Source organism: Eremothecium gossypii, chromosome VI (assembly GCF_000091025.4).
Source record: "Eremothecium gossypii ATCC 10895 chromosome VI, complete sequence".
Taxonomy (NCBI): Eukaryota; Fungi; Ascomycota; class Saccharomycetes; order Saccharomycetales; family Saccharomycetaceae; genus Eremothecium; species Eremothecium gossypii.
The window spans coordinates 973,627-992,239 of record NC_005787.5 but is presented as its reverse complement, the minus strand read 5'-3'; the positions used below and the strand labels follow the sequence as shown (position 1 = coordinate 992,239).

Genomic DNA, 18,613 nt, shown 5'->3' with positions numbered 1-18,613 from the left:
ATAGCTTGCAAATTCCGAGTTTATGAGGAAATATGCTGGTCGTGGATCTTCGCATATCTGCCAGATGGATCCTCGGCGCAGCCCCAGTCGGCCTTTGGCACCCATCTCATCACGGTTGCGGCGGCTGTCGGCTGTGGGAACAGAGCATCAAACTTGAGCCTGTACCAGAATGCCTCCTTCGTTGTTGGAATATCGTCACCCCACGCGGGGTTCGGGTTCGCAAACTGCTCGTCTGATATGGCGCGCTCGGCGGCGTCCTTGAGGCCGTCGATCCATGAGTAGCCGACGCCATCCGAGAACTGCTCCTTCTGGCGCCATAGTATCTCCTCGGGCAAATATGGGTCAACTCCAGGCTCGTCGGAAGTGTCAAAAGCCTTACGTAGGATGTACTTCTCAATGCGGCCCTTTTGCGGAGCGATCATCTTCTCCGCGGGATCGATGTTCATGCAGAGCTGGAGGAATTCGCGGTCTAGGAATGGCACACGTGCTTCTAGCCCCCATGCCATAGTGGACTTATTGGCGCGCAAACAGTCCGCCAGGTGCAAGTTGTTCACACGCTTGACAGTCTCGGTGTGGAACTCCGCTGGCGATGGCGCCTGCGCAAAGTACAGGTAACCACCAAATATTTCGTCAGAGCCCTCGCCCGACAGCACCATCTTGACGCCCTGTGCCTTGATTTTCCGAGATAGCAAGAACATCGGTGTCGACGCACGGATAGTAGTCACGTCGTATGTCTCCAAATGGTGGATCACATCGTCTAGGGCATCCAGCCCTTCTTGCAGTGTGAAAGTGTGCTCGTGGTGGATCGAACCGATGAACTTGGCAACCTTCCGAGCAGCCTGTAGGTCTGGAGCATTTGGCAACCCAATCGCAAACGAGTGCAGGCGCGACCAGCCACCCGTGTGTAGAAGCCCGCGGTCGTCCATCCCCGCTAGGTGTTTCCCATCTGCATACACATCACCCGCCTCGCGGTTAGCTCTTTCAGTCTCACGCGCGGCGATCGACGCAATCAACGATGAGTCAAGCCCGCCCGACAACAGAACACCGTAAGGCACCTCCGCCATCAACCGCTTGCGCACTGCCTTCTCCAATGTAGTACGCACGGCCTTATAGTCTACTGGCTGGGATGGAATACGCGTCTCATCTATCCAATCGGGCTTGAAATAACGAGTCAGCTTGTCAGTGTCAGAGTCATACACGTGACCGGGCGGGAAGGCCGTGATCTCGTCACACTCGTCTACAAGACACTTCAGTTCAGAGGCAAAATACCGTGTCCGAGGCGAGGATGAAGACTTACCCATGTAAAGAGTTGTCACCCCGATTGGGTCACGAGCAGCTACGATACGGTCGCGCTGCACATCGTACAGACACCACGCAAACATCCCGTCCAAATGCTGCGGCGTCTCCACGTCATACTTGAGATACAGTGGGATAATAGGCTCACAATCGGAGAGGGAAGTGAATTCGTAATCGGAGCACTCCTCGCGTAGGTGGATGTGGTTGTAGATCTCGCCGTTGACGCATAGAACATAGTTTCCATCTGGCGAATTGATGGGCTGAGCACCCGAGTCAAGTCCGACAATGGCTAGACGTTCATGGACCAAGATCGTGTCATTCTTAATTACGTTGCCCGACCAGTCCGGGCCGCGATGCCTCACCCGCTTAGATAGCCGTAGTGCGGTGGGCTTAAATGACTCGATGTCATCTTTTCTATAACACGCAAAAATGCCACACATTGCTTGGTTTGGATGTCAAACTGTGCGTTTCCGACGAAGAGGCAGTGGAGCTCGACGAACTCTGCATGCCGTTCTTCTTATATGGCTGAGAGCAAGGCCATGGCGCGACGAATGACTAACCTTTGCTGGCCAACGGTCCCATTCCGTTTCTTTTTATGATGTCCTTATCGACGTCTCAGACGACGCGCACGTCCCTGGCATAGGCTATCGCTGCGATTGTATACCTCCGCTGCACCGAGCTTCACCGCGGGATGAAACTTCCGCCGCCGCCGCAAGCTGCGCTATATACTACAACAGAAACCTTCCAGTTAAAAGAATCAGAATTTTATAGCAAGTGTCCCAGGCATTCAAAGAATGTAACAAGATTATTTGCTGCGCGGGCACCACTTTCTCCATTAAAACCTCAGCCTGATCACAGGCGAGGAATTGTTCGAGTTGCTACGCAAATCATATCATCCACTTCTTTATAAAACTTGGAAGGTCATGGGGTTCTGGAAAGAAGAAGAGAGAAAACTCTCAAGAGAGATTTTTAAGTAGCTTGCTTTCTTGTGGTGTATGGGTCTCTGTCTGACTACGAGCGCCAGTAGGGCTGCGCGCTGACGCCGGGTGAGGATCCACGGCGGGCTCGACGTAGGCGCCGCGGCTGTCGCTCTCCAGTGACCCTGTGGCCTGGATCGGGCGCTTTGTACTACTTGGACCGGCCAGTTGCTTACTTGCCTCGTGGGCAGCCATCTCCGGCCAATAGTGATAAAGGAGCCAGCCGGTTGGACCGGAATATACACTACGGTGTCGTTGCAGGAAGATATGGATCAGATAAGAATTGAAGCTCAGCGGCTGATGAGCGCACTGCTTCCGATACGGTGGTCCTGTACCAGGCTGATAAAATGTGACACTATCACCATAATGGGGTTGTAGCTGGATACGATGTCCGGATGCGGATGGACTGTTCTGAACAAGACGTGCAACGTGCGAGGCCCATAGTGGGAAATCTAATTAACGTATTTACATATCAGTGGCGATGTGTCTAGGTGCCGGCCACCTCGATTTCCTGTCACTGGACAGCGCCGTCATATAAACATTATTGTTTAGGGTTTAAAGTTGCTTTGTGCGGTGGAAAACAACGTCACACACTAACTAAATCTAACTCGAGCCAGCAAGCAACTATGTAAAATAAGCCGAACAGTTTACGAGTCCAAGGGCAACGGTGGACGCCGCGAGGCGCGCTGCTCACAGTTCATTCCTTAACAAAAATGGCAGCGGCACCCATACCACTACCGATACACATACTGGTTAGACCAATCTGACCAGGCTGTAGTTCCCGCATAATAGTAGCAATCTGGCGCGCACCAGTGCAACCAAGTGGGTGGCCAAGGGCAATGGCACCACCGCGTGGGTTTAGCTTCGTCTTGTCGATACCCAACTTCTCAACACAGTACAAGGCCTGGCCTGCAAAAGCCTCATTGATCTCGAAGATGTCGACGTCGCCGACCTGCAAGCCGGTCTGCTCCAACACGGCAGGAATTGCGTAGGCAGGACCAACACCCATGATCTCTGGAGGCACACCGACAGCCTGGAATGCGACATATTTGCCTAGGATAGGCAGACCCAATTTCTCGGCAACAGATCTTCTGGCTAGCAGAACACCCGCGGCACCGTCCGAAACCTGGGATGCGTTACCAGCAGTGGTGACACCCTTCTCTGGGATGAAGGCAGGACGCAACTTGCCGAGGCTCTCGGCGGTCACGCCCTTTCTTGGGCCCTCGTCGGTGTTGATCACCTTCCCATCTGGATTGGTGATTGGCAAAATCTCCTCCTGGAACAGACCGCCCTTGACCGCCGCCTCAGCCTTCTTGTAAGAATCCGCAGCAAACTCGTCCTGGACAGCGCGGGGGATCTTGAAGGCCTTCGCAACGTTCTCGTTCGTGATTCCCATAGGAATGTAGCACTTGCGCGCCTCCTTGTTCTCCTGTAGGTCTGGCGAGGTGTGGTCGAAGTTCATGCGTGGGTAGTTGACCGACATGGACTCCACGCCAAGCGCAAGCCCGACATTGATCTGCCCGACCTTGATCTTGTTGGCAATGTCGTTTACCGCAGTCAACCCCGAGGAACACTGTCTATTAATCGCCATGAATGGCACGTTGAAGGGCACGCCCGCGGCCAGGCAGGCAGCGCGGTGCTCGTTAGCGCCCGCGCCCAGGTTCAACACGTTACCGCATGTGACCTCCTGGATCAGCTTCTTGTCCACATCCACCTTCTCGAAGAACTTGACCAAGAACTCGTAGAGCAGCTGGTCGCTGGGCATCTCGTGGAACCCCCCCTTGAATGCCTTGGCGATGGCAGTACGGTATGCTGCCACGATCACCACGTCGTCAGGGCTTGTGCCCTTGACGGTGGCCTGCGACTGGCCTGTGACGTGGTCCTTGATGTTGTTCAATCTGCTCGACATAGTTTCGGCTTGGTATCTCCTGCTAACTGTCGCGCACCGCTGTACTCCCACCCGCGCCTTGCCTTATATACCTTACAAATATGCCCTCGTGCCGTGGAGATTGTTTCATTACCGTTACAATCACCGCGAGTCCATGTCATCTGCGGGGGACCCCAACCTTATGTCCGACACCCAGGAGCAGGCATAATACCCGGTATCCCCCTGTCCGGAAGGTCGCCCCACGTGACTGCAACCGGACACGTGCGGCTCCGGACGGATTTTTGTGTTCCCCGCAAAATGCCGGACACGAAGCAGACCTGATCGAGCGACGGTAACGACCCAAAAGGATAATTGCATTTCAAACTCAAAAGCTGGCGGCAGAGAAAAGGCGGGAGCAGTAGATTTGTGCCTGGGCCCCTCCCCCGCGAGTGCGCAATGAAGACACGAGCAACGAGAGCACGGCAGATGTCTTCTGTAAAATTAGTGCTAGCGCACAACTATATGATGCGGCCGTGGTCTGCGGGAAGCGGCGCAGAAAGGGGCTGGGAAGCGGGCGGCGCAAGCAGGGGCGCGCGGTGGGCAGGCGCGGAGCGGTGGGCGCGCGCGCCGCACAGCCTGCCGTACCTGTGTGGCGCAGGCGCACCTGTAGGCGGGGCTGGACGCGGAGCCGCTGCGGCTCCGGTGTCTGCTTTTGACCAGGAGCGAATGCCGGGCGCGCACGTAGTGGACTTCTACTTTGAGCGGATGCGCGGCGGGCGCGTGCGCCAGGGCCGCAAGTACATGCCAGATATATCGTACATGAAAAAATGGGAGTTGGTGTGTACTCATCACAACCAGGCCGCCATGGGACCAGCTTTGGAGCACCTTGCGGCGGAGGACGAAGACGCCGCGATCCAGCTCGTGGCGCTTGTGAATACGAAGCTCAATGCGCCGATTTGCGCGGCCAACCTTCTCTACCAGTTGGAACAGCTTCTCAGGCAGAACAGTCTCTGCCTGATCTTCGTCGCTCAGGACGGCATAGCCCAGCTTCTCCGCCATTCGGCCGCGATGCCGACGGAGATGGAGTACGTCTACCTCCGGTGCTTCAAGACGCTCATCACCCAGGAGCAGGGCCGTCTCGCCGTGCTGGAGAGCCCGGAGGCCGTCCGAGTGCTATGCCGGTACGTGGCTGCTTTTGAGTCGCAGGCAAGGACTCGCCTTCTCACTACGGACATTTTGCTCCTTCTATCCTACGTCGATAGCACCAGGGTGTCGCAGGAGCTCGAGCAGCACTACAGTCGCTGGCTTGCAGCAGTCGAAACAACCATCACAGACGAGGCCCAATGGCGCCGTTCGCCGTTTCGGGCCCAGTCGCCACAGCAGTTCATGATTGACTATTGTGTGTCCACGATGTTTCTTATTAACGCGCTCATACAGGGCATGCCGTCGTACCAGGCGAAAGGGAAGACGATACGACTACTCAGGGATGCTGGTATTCACAGAATTTTTCATAGGATAGTCAGTTCGGGGGAGAAATTTGACTCAGAGATCTTGCTTGATGAGATATCGAAATACCAGACACGAGAGACAGAAATTAACGCCAAGTTCGTGCCGGAGACGCCTCCATCGCGTTACGTATCGTTTGCTGCGCAGATTAAAACGATTGTTTCTTTGACGCAAGGTACATCACTCGAATCGTCGATGGCATTAGTACTAGACTCTATTCGGCAGATCATCACCTCCCGGACTTCTGCAGAGGCTGCAAAGCTATTGCAGCTTTTCCACTCAATATTCAAGTACCTTATTGCACACTCTTATGACCGGGAGGAGTTGGGCACAGAGAGCGTGCTGCGGGCAGCGCTAAACAAGCTCATGGATGACCTCCAGTCCACGCAGGTGAACCAACGCGCTGTCCAGGAGTTGGAGGCCGCACATGCACAGATTGAAGATTTAAAGAAGGCTGTAACCAAGTTGGAACACCAGAAGTTTGTCACGAAGAGCATTATCTCGCGCGAGCTGAGCGCGACCAAACAGACGCTGTCACAGAAGCTCGATTACATCGCAGAGTTGGAAGATAAGCTGGAAGCTCTCGAGACGCAACTAAAAAACGAACGCGAGAAGTACGAACGCGAGATCGCGAACCGCGACAGTGAACGTCGGCTGTCGAACAGCTCGGTGTTTCTATTTGCACAGCTTAAAAATGGTAACGGCTTGCCGCATAGTAATGTAAGTCGCACACCATCGCTCACACGAAGCAAGCGTGTGTCTTACTCTGCGTTACTGACAGAGAATCAGAGTAGGCGCAGTTTTAGTGGCCCGGAGGGAATAACAACGTCAGAAAATGACAACCCAAGGGCGGACCATACGTTTGGGTCGCAATCACATAGGAGGACCCACAGCACTATGCTGAGCGGCGCGGTGTCTCCCATTAACTTGGCGGACCTGGAATCGCGCCCACTGCATGTGACTTCGCCGCGCCCAACCTTAGCGTCCAACAAAAGCAAGACCACAAAACCCCAAAAGCTCGGAAAGGACATAGCGACTACCAGACCTTTGATACCACCGCCACCTCCGTTGCCTCCATCACCATATTCGGGCCAATTGGGTGCCAAGGGCGCTGCTGCAGCGCCCTCGGTTACCGAGGCTGCTAGCGTAGGGACGCTCGCTCCTGCCCAGACGGCAATGGCTTCGGCCGTGCACGAGGCTACGGTTCCTGGTATCGAATCCTCTGCTGTTCCCGGTGAAACTACTCCTATCCGGGTTGGCGGGGCTTCGCGGCTTTCACATGCCTCTTGGGGCGAGGGAACTCCCAAGCTAGAATCAGTCCCCGAAGTTGCAGCCGCAGAGATAAATCAGGAGATGGCTGGTTCAGATATTGTAGGGGGAGCGACGGCGCAGGCGCCTGTGCCTCTTGACCAGTCCACCGGCGCCGCGCCGCTTCCGGGGCGGCAGGCACCACAATCTGTACCGATGCCCAAGTGCCTGAATTGCCCTGCCACGAGTACTGATAAGACTGTAATCTCTCAGCCACAGCTTCAAATGGCGCGGGAGCCGACGCACGACGATAGCGGTGCCGTAGCATCTGGGCTCGGTGAAGCATGTACGGAGAGCAATCAAGGTCAAACATTAGAGAACCAATGTCCTGCAGCTCCTGCGGCAGTTATTCAAACGGCGAGCGCAGCTACGCAAGTGCCTATGGGCTCGCAGGCTGTAGCAGCGTCGGGGGTACCAGCATCCCTATCGCGCGTTCCTACACCCGCTGCAGGTTCAGCTCAACAAACATGCGAGGGCCTGGCAGGCCCGCCAGCACATCCGTATGCGGAAGTTATATCGGAGCCGCTGTCGGTATCTGAACTGACACAGGTACTGGAGACGGCAATTTCTCCGTCTACGCGAGACACGGAGTTCGGAAAAAATGCCTTGATTACGACATCTCCTGGCTCGATACTGCCGCCGCCACCACCACTCCCGGGTGTCCTCACAAAGCATGTCACGGGGACATCTTTTCAACTACAAACAGAACTGGCACCGCCACCACCACCACTGCCAGATGTACTCACAAAGCACGTGGCAGCATCATGCCTTCAACCACAAGCAGTACCGGCACCAGCGCCGCAGTCTGAGCTGAAAAATGCGGTAGTGCCAGCGCCACCACCGGCGCCGCCTGTCCCTGACGTATTGCTGAAGAACGTAATTGTGCCTCCTCCTCCGCCGCCGATGCCGGAGGTACTACTGAGGAACGCTGGCGCACCACCCGCACCACCAATTCCGGATGTGTTGCTGAAGAATGCCATTCTGCCAATTCCCCCTCCCCCTCCTCCTCCACCACTATTCGATGGCCACGCCTGTCCGCCTCCTCCGCCACTTCCGAACTTTGCGTCTGCCGCGGGCCAAGGACTGGCACCCACAATGCTGACACAGCAGCCATCACCACCTTCGACACGGATCAAGCTCAAACAGATCCACTGGGACAAGATCGAGAATATCAAAGAGACCGTGTGGTGCGATGAGCAGCAACGGGTCTCTAAGAGCAGCGAACTAGAGAGCCTTGGGATCTTCAAAGAGATCGAAGAGTTATTCGAGATCAAACCTGCCTCAACGAACCTCGCGAATGCGACAGCGTCACTTCTGAAGGCCAAAAGTTCGCGGATCTCACTTTTGTCGCGGGAATTGGCCCAAGAGTTTGGCATCAACCTCCATGTGTTCTCCCTTTACACTGTGGAGGAGCTAGTGGACAAGGTGCTCTCTTGCGATAGCGAAGTAATGAAGAACCAAGGCGTTCTTGAGTTTTTCTGCAAGGAGGAGGCAAACAACGTACCCCAAAGCATCCAGCGTCTGTTTGGGCCCTACGAGACGAACTATCTTACTGGAGAAAGACCAGAAAAAGATCCCGCGGAGTTGGAACGCGCGGACCGCATATATCTCGAGCTCTTCTACAACTTGCGTTCCTACTGGGCTGCGCGGTCCAACTATCTTCTGGTGATCTCCACGTTTGAGCGCGACTATTTCGATATACTTTATAAATTGCAGCGGATTGACGACGCGACCAAGGCAATTCAGAGTTCCAACAAATTGAAGGAGCTCTTCTTCATCATCGTGGAAATCGGCAACTATATGAACCAGAAACCTGTGCAGGGTATCCAGTTGAGCTCGCTCAACAAGCTTGCATTCACCAAGACCATCAAAGACAACAACTTGTCTTTTATCCACGTGCTCGAACGCATTGTCCGGACACGTTACCCCTCCGTACACGACTTCGTGGAGGGCATCAACAGCATCACCGGCGTCGCGAATATCATCGTCCAGCACGTGCAGCAGGAGGCACATGAGTTCTGCGACCGCATCGCGAACTTGGACCGCTCGCTTGCCTCCGGCAAGCTATCGGACCCCTCCAAGTTCCACCCGAAGGACCGCTTCTTACAGCGCACCGACACGAAGCTCGCCCAGGCCAAGAAAAAGGCCCGCCTCTTACGCGACCAGTGCTCCCTAACCATCAGCGACTTCGAGAAGTTGATGCTCTACTGGGGCGAGAACCCTGCCAACCCCAACAGCAAAAACACCTTCTTCCAGAAGTTCATCGACTTCATCCTCCTGTTCCGCAAGGCCGCTAAGGAGAACACCGAGCGCGAGGAGCTGGACCGCACCTACGAGAAGCGCCGCCGGCTTCTGGAGCAGACCGCCGCCCTGCAGGACCGCCGCCGCTCGTCCGGTCTGTCCTCCGTGCCCTCCTCCGCCGGCGATAGCGCCGACAAGGACGCCGTCGACACCCTCATGCGCCGCTTGCGCGATCTGAACCAGGACGCCCGCAACACGCGCGACCGCAAGACCGAAGTCACGCGCCTACCCGGCCGTCTGAAGCGCAAGGAAGAGGACGAGTTGATGTCCAGAACACAGGAGATGTTGTTCGATATCAAGAAGATCTAGCAACTTGCATCTATATACTTTTCGCATCCCTTCGCCTTCGGCGCTCGGGCTTTTGCATTGAATCAATGCGTCTGTACTTTACACCTGTAGCTTTGCCCCGCCACAGTAGCGAGTTGGCTATTAGATGTTCTAGACTCTGTGCCAGCCATTCTCCGGAAGCGGCAGTATGCAGAGCCTGTCATGTGACTAGATGAACCCATTTTTCACGGGGATTTATGGAGGGACCTATGTATGCATATATCTCTCCATAGTACGAGCAGCCTAACAGCTTGTAGCCTACGTACCTCGCTGTCAAACGCAGTATAAAGTGCTAAGCTCCCACAGTAGCCAGTCTGCGGAAGGGGGATTGGTGATTCGAGGCTTAGGACTTCAAGACCAGCGGGGCAGAGCGCAAAACGAACGGCGCGGCCATGGCAGTGGACACGACGACTGTGGCAGTGGCTTTGGCAGTGGTTTTGCCTGTCTCCATCGCAGTCTTGATTGCGCTGGTTTTCTGGTGCAAGACTCAGCGGCGCTTCAAGCGAGAGGAGCAGGACGACGAGAAAAACAGAGGGTACGACGACGAGGTGGTGACGTTCCGCGAGATGCGGGCGTCGAGCGGAACGCTAGGGCCGGACGGCACGCCGCCCACGGCGTGCGCCGAGGGTTCTGGGTCGTCGGAGGGCTCTGAGAGCGAGAAGGACCCTAGCCCGACGCCCGCGCCCGCAGGGCGTGCGGCACGCACCTACATGCCAGCGTATCGACGGCGCCTGAACCGGTCGCTGTCGCGGCAGCAGAGCCGGGCCGATGAGATGACGACCAATAGCTCTGCTGCGTCCTACGACACGCAGCACGCGCAGAATGCGCAGTTGAGCGTGTTCGAGCAGATGGTGCCGGTGCTTCAGGTAGACAACAGTAGCCCATTCGCGAATCCGCGGGACGCGGCCTTTGAGAGGGGTAGCCGCCACAGCAGCGAAAGCCTGATGAAGTCGCTGAAGAATCAGGACTTCGGGTCCTACCCCAAGCGGCGCCCGTCTGCCGCCAACACAGCGAACCTAGCAGTCTACAATGGCTCCGTCTCTTCCTTCAGCTCGCGCGTGCCTTCCAGCACGACGCTTAACTGCATGGGGGACGAGTCTTTCTATGCATACGAAGGCTCTGTGCTGCCACGTACAGGACGTGACTTGCCCGAAGTCAAACAAGACGTTTACATGTTAAAGAACAATTACGATGTGACCAACAACGAGGAGATCACTGAGGAGGACCAGTATGAAAACGAATTTACCAATTACTCAGAAAACAAGCGCGAGTTTATCGATTCTCTACGGCCAAAGGCCGAAAGAATGTCAAATTAACACCGGCCACACAGCCATCATACTTCTTGCTAATACGAGCCCACAAAGCAGCGGCACTGTGCCGAGAATGGCCTGGCGTACATCTAGACTAGCTGCGGCCATATAACACATATGTATTTTTATATTCGGAGTATATATACAAGAGGCATTGGGGGGCGCGCTTCGGCCGTTCACGTCTCCAGCGTCCGAACCGCGCCATCTGCGAGCAGGTCCACCGTCTTGCCGTCGATGGTCACCGTCCACTCGCGGATCAGAAACTGTTGCTGCCGGTTCTCGCGATCGGCCACCAGACGCACCTCGCCAGGCACGCCCTTGCTGCCCTTGAGCGTGAACCGCACATTCACGCGCCCCGCAACCTGGTTCAACTCGCCGTGCACCCACCCCAGCAGCCCGCCGAACTCCAGGTTATCGCCCAGCAGCTCGCGCACCACGCCCAGCCGCCGCATCTGATACATAGTGTTCGTCACCACCGGCGACTGCACCTTCTCGTAGTTGAAAATCAGCAGCAGCGCCGCTGTCGTCGCCGTGGCAAACACCGCGAAGGTCGCCCGCTGCTTGAACCGATCCTTGTACGGGTCTGGCAGCTCCCGATCGATCCGCATGGGCTTGGCACCGTCCTTGAGTACCGTCTCCGCAGCTGTCGATGCCGCGCGCGCACCCACCCTACACTGCGCAATGCCTCTGGCTAGCACCCTGCTCCTGAATACCGAGATCCCCGTCTTGAACATCACTAATTTATCAACCACGGTGCGCTTTGGGCTTCAAGTGGTCCGTGGAGGACAAATTTTTTGGCCGTAATGCTCCTACAAATGAGGCGATCGCCTCTCACTACACCTCTCCCGCCTCAAAGGGCAACAAATATCTCGGCGCGATGACATTGGTATGTGCTTGTACTGGCGGGTGAGCTAGAATGTATACTAACACTGCAGCAGTTAGGCAAGGCGGTGCATATTTCTATCGACCTGGTTCTTGTGTCTACGTGTCTGGCTGGAATCCGGCGCAACACAGGACTGACGGTCAAGCTGGACAATGTCCAGGACAACTTCATCAAGGACTATACGGAGAAGCTGTTGAACGTCGGGGAATCGGCGTTTGACTACGCGGTTGCGTACTGCGGGTCATCGAGCTCATTCCAGCGGAAATAGGCCGCGGCTACATATGCAAGTACGTAGATATGCACATACTAGAGCAGACTAGCTGGGGTTATAGGGAAGTCCACGGTACGGTTCGCCCGCAGTCCAAGAATCTCGGCGCGGGGCGGCGCGGGCGGAGGTACGGGGCGGGTTTGAGGCGAGCTTGCGCAGGCTCTCCCAGAAGTCGTCCTCTTCCTCAGGCGCGGCAGAGGGCGCGTGGTCACGTGAGGAGGGCGAGGCAATGGCGGAGTGGGGCGTGTTGGTGGCAGAGGAGGCAGAAGAGTGGGCGGGGTCGCGCAGGCGCTTTCTGCGCTGCTTTCGGGGGCGCTGGGACGAGTCCCTGCTGGCGTCGCTGGAGCCGAGCTGCAGGCGGACGTGCGGCGGGAGCGCTGTAAAATGGGCCTTGCGTTGCGGGCTAAGCTCGGAGAGATCTGCCTTGCCAGAACCGGCAGAGCTGGTAGTTGGAGGGCGTGAGAACGGGGGTTGCGGCGACATGTTGTAGTTCTGCATATAGAGATTTCCCAGGGGGGGCTGGGGCAGCGAGTCCAACATGAGTCCGTCGTAGTGGGACGTGCGCGCGCCTAGGTCCACGTCCAGCTCAAAGGCGTCCGGCTGCCGGCTGGTAAGGCCGAAGCCGCTGCCAAACTGCGCGTCGAAGCGTTTGTCGTCTGGGAGATGTGTTTGCGGCATCACTGTGTTGACATAATGGTGATGCACATGTTGGTGAATCGAGATCGAGATGCCGTTTTGTTTGGAATAGTTCACCAGTTTCTCGACCATGCTCATCTCCAGTATGTCGCCACCGAGCGCAACCCCGTCCGGGCCCTTGAGACTGTACTTCCATTCTGTGAAGGTTGAGTCTGGGATGCGGGGCTGGGCATGCTGTAACACGTGTGCGGGCCGGTCGGGCAGCCCGGAAATCCCGGGGTGAGCCTGCTGAGAGCACTGCCCCAGATGCGGAACTGTGCGATTGACGACAGGGGGTTCCTCTGGTGTCGCAAGGGACGAATTGATTGCTTCGCTCCGCATCATGCGTTCGTTTTGCATGTGCGGCGTTGCAGCAGGCCCCTGGACGGGCGTGTGAGCGGAAGGCAAGCCGAAGCCCATATTTGTCTCACCCTCCATATAGTTGACACTCCCACCTACCTGGATAGCGGGGGTCGGCGCATCGCGTTTTGCCCTATTGTCCACGTTTGGCCCAAGACCGCAGCCCTGGGGAGACATCGCGGACTGGATTCGTACTGTCTGGTGCGAAAAGAGCGTCGATTCCGACGTGTAGCCAGGAGAGCCTTCCATATCCATGGCTGAATGTGGCTCTTTCGGCCGCCCATTGACAGCCAGGAGCGTGGGCACGCCCGTCTCAACGACTCCGTCCGGGCGGCCGCCGGGAATGCCGTTTTGTTCCGGATGCTCGCCTGTCGCCCTGTGGGCACCGGCACCCGTGCCCGGCTGTGGGCCTTCATGCTCCAATGAATTTGTAGTACCACTTTCCCCATCCTCATCGTCCAAGGCCTGCTCTTCCGAGTGTGTTCGCAGGGTATCCTGTAGAGCACCCTTCTTCGATAGCATTTCACTCCCGCTTTCAACGGCCTGGATAATAGTCTCTGAGGCCTTTCCGCGGATGACCATCGTGATGATCTTCCGCCACCTGTTACGGCAGGTAAGACTCGGCCGCGACTCCATCTCTGAGGAAATCTGGCGCCATTTCGTTCCGTACATTTTCACCTTGCTGATGAGTGCAAGGTCCTCCTCCATCGTCCACTCCCGCAGCCGATCTTTCGTACTCGGGTCCAGCACCTCTATATAGCGCTTCGCGCACTGGTCCTCAGTCCGACCAGCTAGCTCCTGCGACACCTTCAGCCACTGCGGGCCATGTCGCTGGTACGACTCCAACAAGAGCCGGTCCTCTTCAGGAGTCCACCGGCCTTTCTTCAAGTTGGGGTCCAGACTACTTGTCCACCGCTTGCGCACATCCTTCGGCTTGCGCACCTTTGTGTCGAAATACAGCACCACCTTTTCCCATGGGATTTGCTTGCAGACCTCCTGTGATTCTCGGATGGTCCGGATAGACTCTATGCCTTCAGGGTACCCCAGTTCCAGCAGGCTCTGGTGCACAGCGTTACGCAGCACGTCGTCGTCCTCCTTCGACCATGGTTTGCGGATCCCACGCCGGTGTGTCTGATAACCGAGCGATTCCGTAACGTCCAGGGGATTGATTTTCTGACGCCGGCATTTCATTTTCTTGCTCTTGATGTCCTCCGCAGCATTGCTCTTCGGAACAGATGCGGCCATCACCACCAGTTACCGAATATCTCTTCCAGCACTGTAATCTGCGTGCGCACACCTTGAGGACCCTACGTCTCTTCAGCTAGGTAGCTCATCGAGTTAAGCTATTGGCCTCAAGATAGACCTGATTCATGCCGAAAAACGGGAACATCATCAACACAAAAAGCAATGTTTCCGAAATGTACAGATGTACGGAACGGAGGCGGAAGGTTCGATTTGGGTGCTCGAGGATTATGAATCTGTTGATCGAGCTTCGCCTCAATAGCCAGAATCGGGACTGAAATGGGGGTCCAATTCGAGTTAGATTCATAATTTCACGGAGCCAGAAAGGATTAGTGGATTCAAGTGTCCAAACATACCCGTTATCCAGCACAGAAAGGTCAAGTTGCAAGCGGAGCGCAAGCCGAACACAGCCCAGTAGTGAAAGATGAGCGTTCCCTACATACCCGAGTACTCCTCGGAGCTGCGGACCTTTGTGCAGGAGGCATACGAGCAGCAGGTACAGGAACTATATCCGCGGCTACGTTTCGAGAAGCTGGTGGATCTGTTGGAACGGGCGGCAAACCTTTTCGAATCATACCAAGACCTGGTCCGCGAGGGCCAGACGCGCGAGGGGCTGATGGCGTATGTGATCGGAGCGTTTTACCTGTATCTGATAATCCCGCAGTCAATTGAATTCCACACCAGAAACCTGTCATATTCGCTGTATACAGACCTGCGGAAGCACTATGAGCGGGAACCCAACATGACAAACGTGGTGCAGATGGTCACAGAGAAGGTGGATGCAGTGCTACTGAGACAAACGCCAGAAGACGGAGAGCGTGGAGATACAAAACTGTACCGCAAGCGTGCGTACTCGGTGCCTGAGAAGGGCGTCGCCCGCTCAAGCGACTCGCTGCAGCATCTCACGGTTGATGGCAAGCGACGGGGAGGCCACCATGCAATTGGAGGCGCAATACCGGAGGTGGCGGTTCAAGCAGACACTCTCTGGAGCGCTCCCAAACTTGAGGAGAACGATTTATTGCGGACGGTGGTATCAGTTTCCCGGTCTCCATCTGTGTCCCTGAGCCGCCCATCTTCCCGTGGCGGCGACTTCGTCGAAAATGCCCTGGATGGCAACTCTACCAAGAATGGTGGCAGGAACACCTCGAAACGGGAGGGCAGAAGGAATAGCCGCCGAAGTGACAGGAGTGGGCGACGCAATGACGGCGCTAAACAGCGCAATGGACGCAGCCCTAACCGGAGCCGAAGCAGGGGCAGAAGTCGGAGCAGAGTGCGCAATAGGAGTCGGAGTCAAACTCGTATTGGTGGTCCGACCTCTGATATGGCAGATGCTAAGGAACGCGGAAGAACAAGAAGCCGCAGTTGGAGCAGAAGTGGTAGTCGAAGCCCTAGCTACAGTATCCGTAGTACGGGCGGTAGCCGGAGCCCTAGCAGAAGCCCCAGTAGGAGTGCAAGCAGAAGCCCAATTAGAGGTAGAAGCAGAAGCCGCAGCGGGAGCAGGACTCCAGAACTCGGCTCAGCGACTGCTTCAGTACACAGCTGGTCCTATTTGCAGACTACGGGCCAGCAGTCCAGATGGAGCGTGCTTCCAAATGACTTGCCGAATGCTGGTCAGAATAAATACAACCAAGAATCAGCTGTTAGCTTCGAACAACAGGAGCTTGACCGTCCCCACAATTCGCGTGTTGAACCTTACAACCCATTTGCCAACGGCAACGCTGCTGGCTTAGAGTCGTGTAACCCTCTCACTCGCCTGTACGAGACGTCATCCATCAAATGCTCGGACCTAATGATAATCTTGGAGTCGGACATACAAGATCGTGTCCTATTCATTGATCTAAGGCCTCCCAAGAGATATGAGCTCAATCATATTGTTGCCAGACATTTAATCAATATAGATCCACTTTTACTGTGGGATACTGAACGAAGTGCTCCAATAACATCGGTAAACGAGTTCGAGCGTCGTCTTGACAATCCTCTTTTCACGACTCGGGGGCAGTTTAGTTACTTGGTCTGCTACACTGATAACCATACTTCTATGAATATGGATTTCAAGTTCGAGCTCACCTTTTTTGAATTGGTGTATATGGGCAAGCCGCGGCTTTTGACGAAGTGTTTGCAAGGCGGGTATGACCAATGGAGATTATATCTGAAGACTAACACGAAGTCCATACACGCTAAAATTAGTGATTTCATGTGGCGGGCTAACTTTTTAGGTCGCGATACCTCTGTTTCCGACCATAACCCCTTTAGGGCTACCCCGCCAGTACCCACTGCAAGGCCACCGGTTCCTCCTTTACCTACTGCCCCACCTCCAGTGGCACCATATATTTCGAGCCCACGACCAGTACCCTTCATACCCTTGCAACAGCCATCATTGTCATTGTTACACACATCTGCTAATATTGTAAAACCAGGGAAAGCAGAACTACGCAATGAGTTATCTCGCATCACTGGTCAGATCGATCACACTCAGTACAACCAACCTGAAAAGTATCGCTATTTGCCGGATAGTCGGGAATCACCGTATCCAATAGAGTATGAGGACCCAAAACACACAGAAAGGAGCAGGGGTTGGCTCTCAGCTGGTTCATCCGAGGCCCACTTTAGTGTACCAACAATAGAAAAAAATCCGAATGAATACATTGCATTATCGATTACTGGCTTACGGAATATGTCCAATACATGTTATATCAATAGTATGCTTCAATGTTTGTTCTCCACTACCGAGTTTAGAAATCTTTTCCTTTCCAACAAGTACTCTCGCTATCTGAAGTCATCCAACATGGATAATATGTCTCGCTCATTTTACATGCTGTTCAAGAAAATGTATATGAATGGTGGCTGCTCTGTTGTTCCCAGTGGATTTTTAAAGATGTGCAGTTATTTGAAACCGGATTTGCGGATTCCCCATGGACAGCAGGATACCCAAGAATTTCTGCTATTTCTTCTTGATAGGTTACGCGACGAACTATCCTACTTAGCTGCTGTGGTTAACGATTATCCGCAATTGCTCCTACATGAGAGTTCCGTCTTGAAAGTGAACGATAAGGAATACACAACTTGGTTTGACCAGAATTTTGAGAAAAATGGCCTGTCGCCCATAGATTCTATCTTTCAGGGCCAGATAGAGCACCAATTATCTTGCCAGAGATGTGATTTTTCTTCTTACAGCTATTCGACCTTCTATGTTTTGTCCTTGGCGCTACCCAACCCCGGCTCGAAAGCGTTTGGAAAGGCCAAAAAGTTACGCTTAGAAGATTGCATTAATTTTTTTACATGCGATGAAGTACTTACTGGTCAGAATGCCTGGGATTGCCCAAAATGCGGTGTCAATTCTTCGGGTGACCGTCAGATGAATTCTGAGAAGAGCAAGAGGAAAAATAAATTCTTCATGGGATCGGAAAATGCAAACTCCGCTAACAGCAATCGGGACCATCTGCCTCGATTATTCAAAATTGGCTCGAAGTCACGCTCTAGATCAAGCTCACCGTTTATATCTGGTCCCAAATCCTCAGGTAAAACACATGAGAAGAGATATAATAAGAAACTCGCAACTATTAAATCATTAAATTTTATCACTTTGCCTCGAATCCTTATAATCCATCTATCGCGTTTTGTTTATGACTTGACCAAGAAGAACAATACAGTGGTCACATATCCGTTGATTCTTAACATTGTATTGAAGAATAATGAGGTCGCCAAGTATAGACTTTACAGTACTATAAATCATTTTGGGACGCTAATAAGTGGTCATTACACTTCTTTAGTGAACAAAGATTTGCAACATGAGATTAGGGAAGGTAAGCAAAAATGGTACTATTTTGATGACGAGATTGTAAAGCTAGATCCCAATCATGGCAATTACGATCGTGGTATAACATCAGTCTCAAGCAGCGATGTATACTTGCTGTTTTATGAACGTATTTCATAGAGTATATACATTAAGTTTCAATTCTGAGAACCAATGTGGCATGATATTTCAAGTGCTCAGATATAGATAGAAGCTTTTTTGGTCGCTGGCCATTGGTCTCTATAGCATCCTATATACAGTAACTTCAGCGTAACCACTGTTTATACCCGTGGTTTTATATTCAAGGAACGCAATGTCTCGAAGCGTCCAGGTATTAGAATGCTCTTACCACGTTGTCGAGTCTATCTTATAATAATTTAGAAATAATATACGAATAAAGCCCACAAAAAATTAGCATTAGGTATGGAACACGCTTTATTTATGGTGATCCAATTTTAAGTTATACGAACACGTAGGCGGAATAGATTATATAATATTCA

General features: G+C 54.1%; 8 protein-coding genes and 1 non-coding gene across 9 annotated transcripts; 4 read left to right on the top strand and 5 right to left on the bottom strand.

The window, feature by feature from the left end:
• Window positions 1–20: 20 nt before the first annotated feature.
• Window positions 21–1,736, bottom strand: ASN2 (asparagine synthase (glutamine-hydrolyzing) 2; the record flags this gene model as incomplete). Its single annotated transcript, NM_211205.1, has 1 exon — window positions 21–1,736. The coding sequence occupies one exon, from the start codon at window positions 1,734–1,736 to the stop codon at window positions 21–23; it is 1,716 nt and encodes a 571-aa protein (NP_985850.1).
• A 311-nt stretch (window positions 1,737–2,047) lies between these two features.
• AGOS_AgSNR45 lies at window positions 2,048–2,221 on the bottom strand. The gene has a single exon (NR_149390.1). It is a non-coding gene; the product is annotated as an AgSNR45 (small nuclear RNA).
• A 749-nt stretch (window positions 2,222–2,970) lies between these two features.
• Window positions 2,971–4,182, bottom strand: POT1 (acetyl-CoA C-acyltransferase; the record flags this gene model as incomplete). Its single annotated transcript, NM_211204.1, has 1 exon — window positions 2,971–4,182. The coding sequence occupies one exon, from the start codon at window positions 4,180–4,182 to the stop codon at window positions 2,971–2,973; it is 1,212 nt and encodes a 403-aa protein (NP_985849.1).
• Window positions 4,183–4,596: 414 nt separating this feature from the next.
• Window positions 4,597–9,564, top strand: BNR1 (formin BNR1; the record flags this gene model as incomplete). Its single annotated transcript, NM_211203.1, has 1 exon — window positions 4,597–9,564. The coding sequence occupies one exon, from the start codon at window positions 4,597–4,599 to the stop codon at window positions 9,562–9,564; it is 4,968 nt and encodes a 1,655-aa protein (NP_985848.1).
• A 410-nt stretch (window positions 9,565–9,974) lies between these two features.
• AIM20 (Aim20p) lies at window positions 9,975–10,898 on the top strand (the record flags this gene model as incomplete). The annotated part of the gene is made up of 1 exon (NM_211202.1): window positions 9,975–10,898. One exon carries the CDS (start codon window positions 9,975–9,977, stop codon window positions 10,896–10,898), a length of 924 nt encoding a protein of 307 aa, NP_985847.1.
• A 170-nt stretch (window positions 10,899–11,068) lies between these two features.
• On the bottom strand, window positions 11,069–11,626 carry COA1 (Coa1p; the record flags this gene model as incomplete). The annotated part of the gene is made up of 1 exon (NM_211201.1): window positions 11,069–11,626. One exon carries the CDS (start codon window positions 11,624–11,626, stop codon window positions 11,069–11,071), a length of 558 nt encoding a protein of 185 aa, NP_985846.1.
• Window positions 11,627–11,769: 143 nt separating this feature from the next.
• ATG44 (mitofissin) lies at window positions 11,770–12,043 on the top strand (the record flags this gene model as incomplete). Its single annotated transcript, NM_211200.1, has 2 exons — window positions 11,770–11,778; window positions 11,831–12,043. The coding sequence occupies 2 exons, from the start codon at window positions 11,770–11,772 to the stop codon at window positions 12,041–12,043; spliced, it is 222 nt and encodes a 73-aa protein (NP_985845.1).
• Window positions 12,044–12,091: 48 nt separating this feature from the next.
• BAS1 (Bas1p) lies at window positions 12,092–14,323 on the bottom strand (the record flags this gene model as incomplete). The annotated part of the gene is made up of 1 exon (NM_211199.1): window positions 12,092–14,323. One exon carries the CDS (start codon window positions 14,321–14,323, stop codon window positions 12,092–12,094), a length of 2,232 nt encoding a protein of 743 aa, NP_985844.1.
• Window positions 14,324–14,744: 421 nt separating this feature from the next.
• UBP7 (ubiquitin-specific protease UBP7) lies at window positions 14,745–18,254 on the top strand (the record flags this gene model as incomplete). Its single annotated transcript, NM_211198.2, has 1 exon — window positions 14,745–18,254. The coding sequence occupies one exon, from the start codon at window positions 14,745–14,747 to the stop codon at window positions 18,252–18,254; it is 3,510 nt and encodes a 1,169-aa protein (NP_985843.2).
• Window positions 18,255–18,613: the final 359 nt, after the last annotated feature.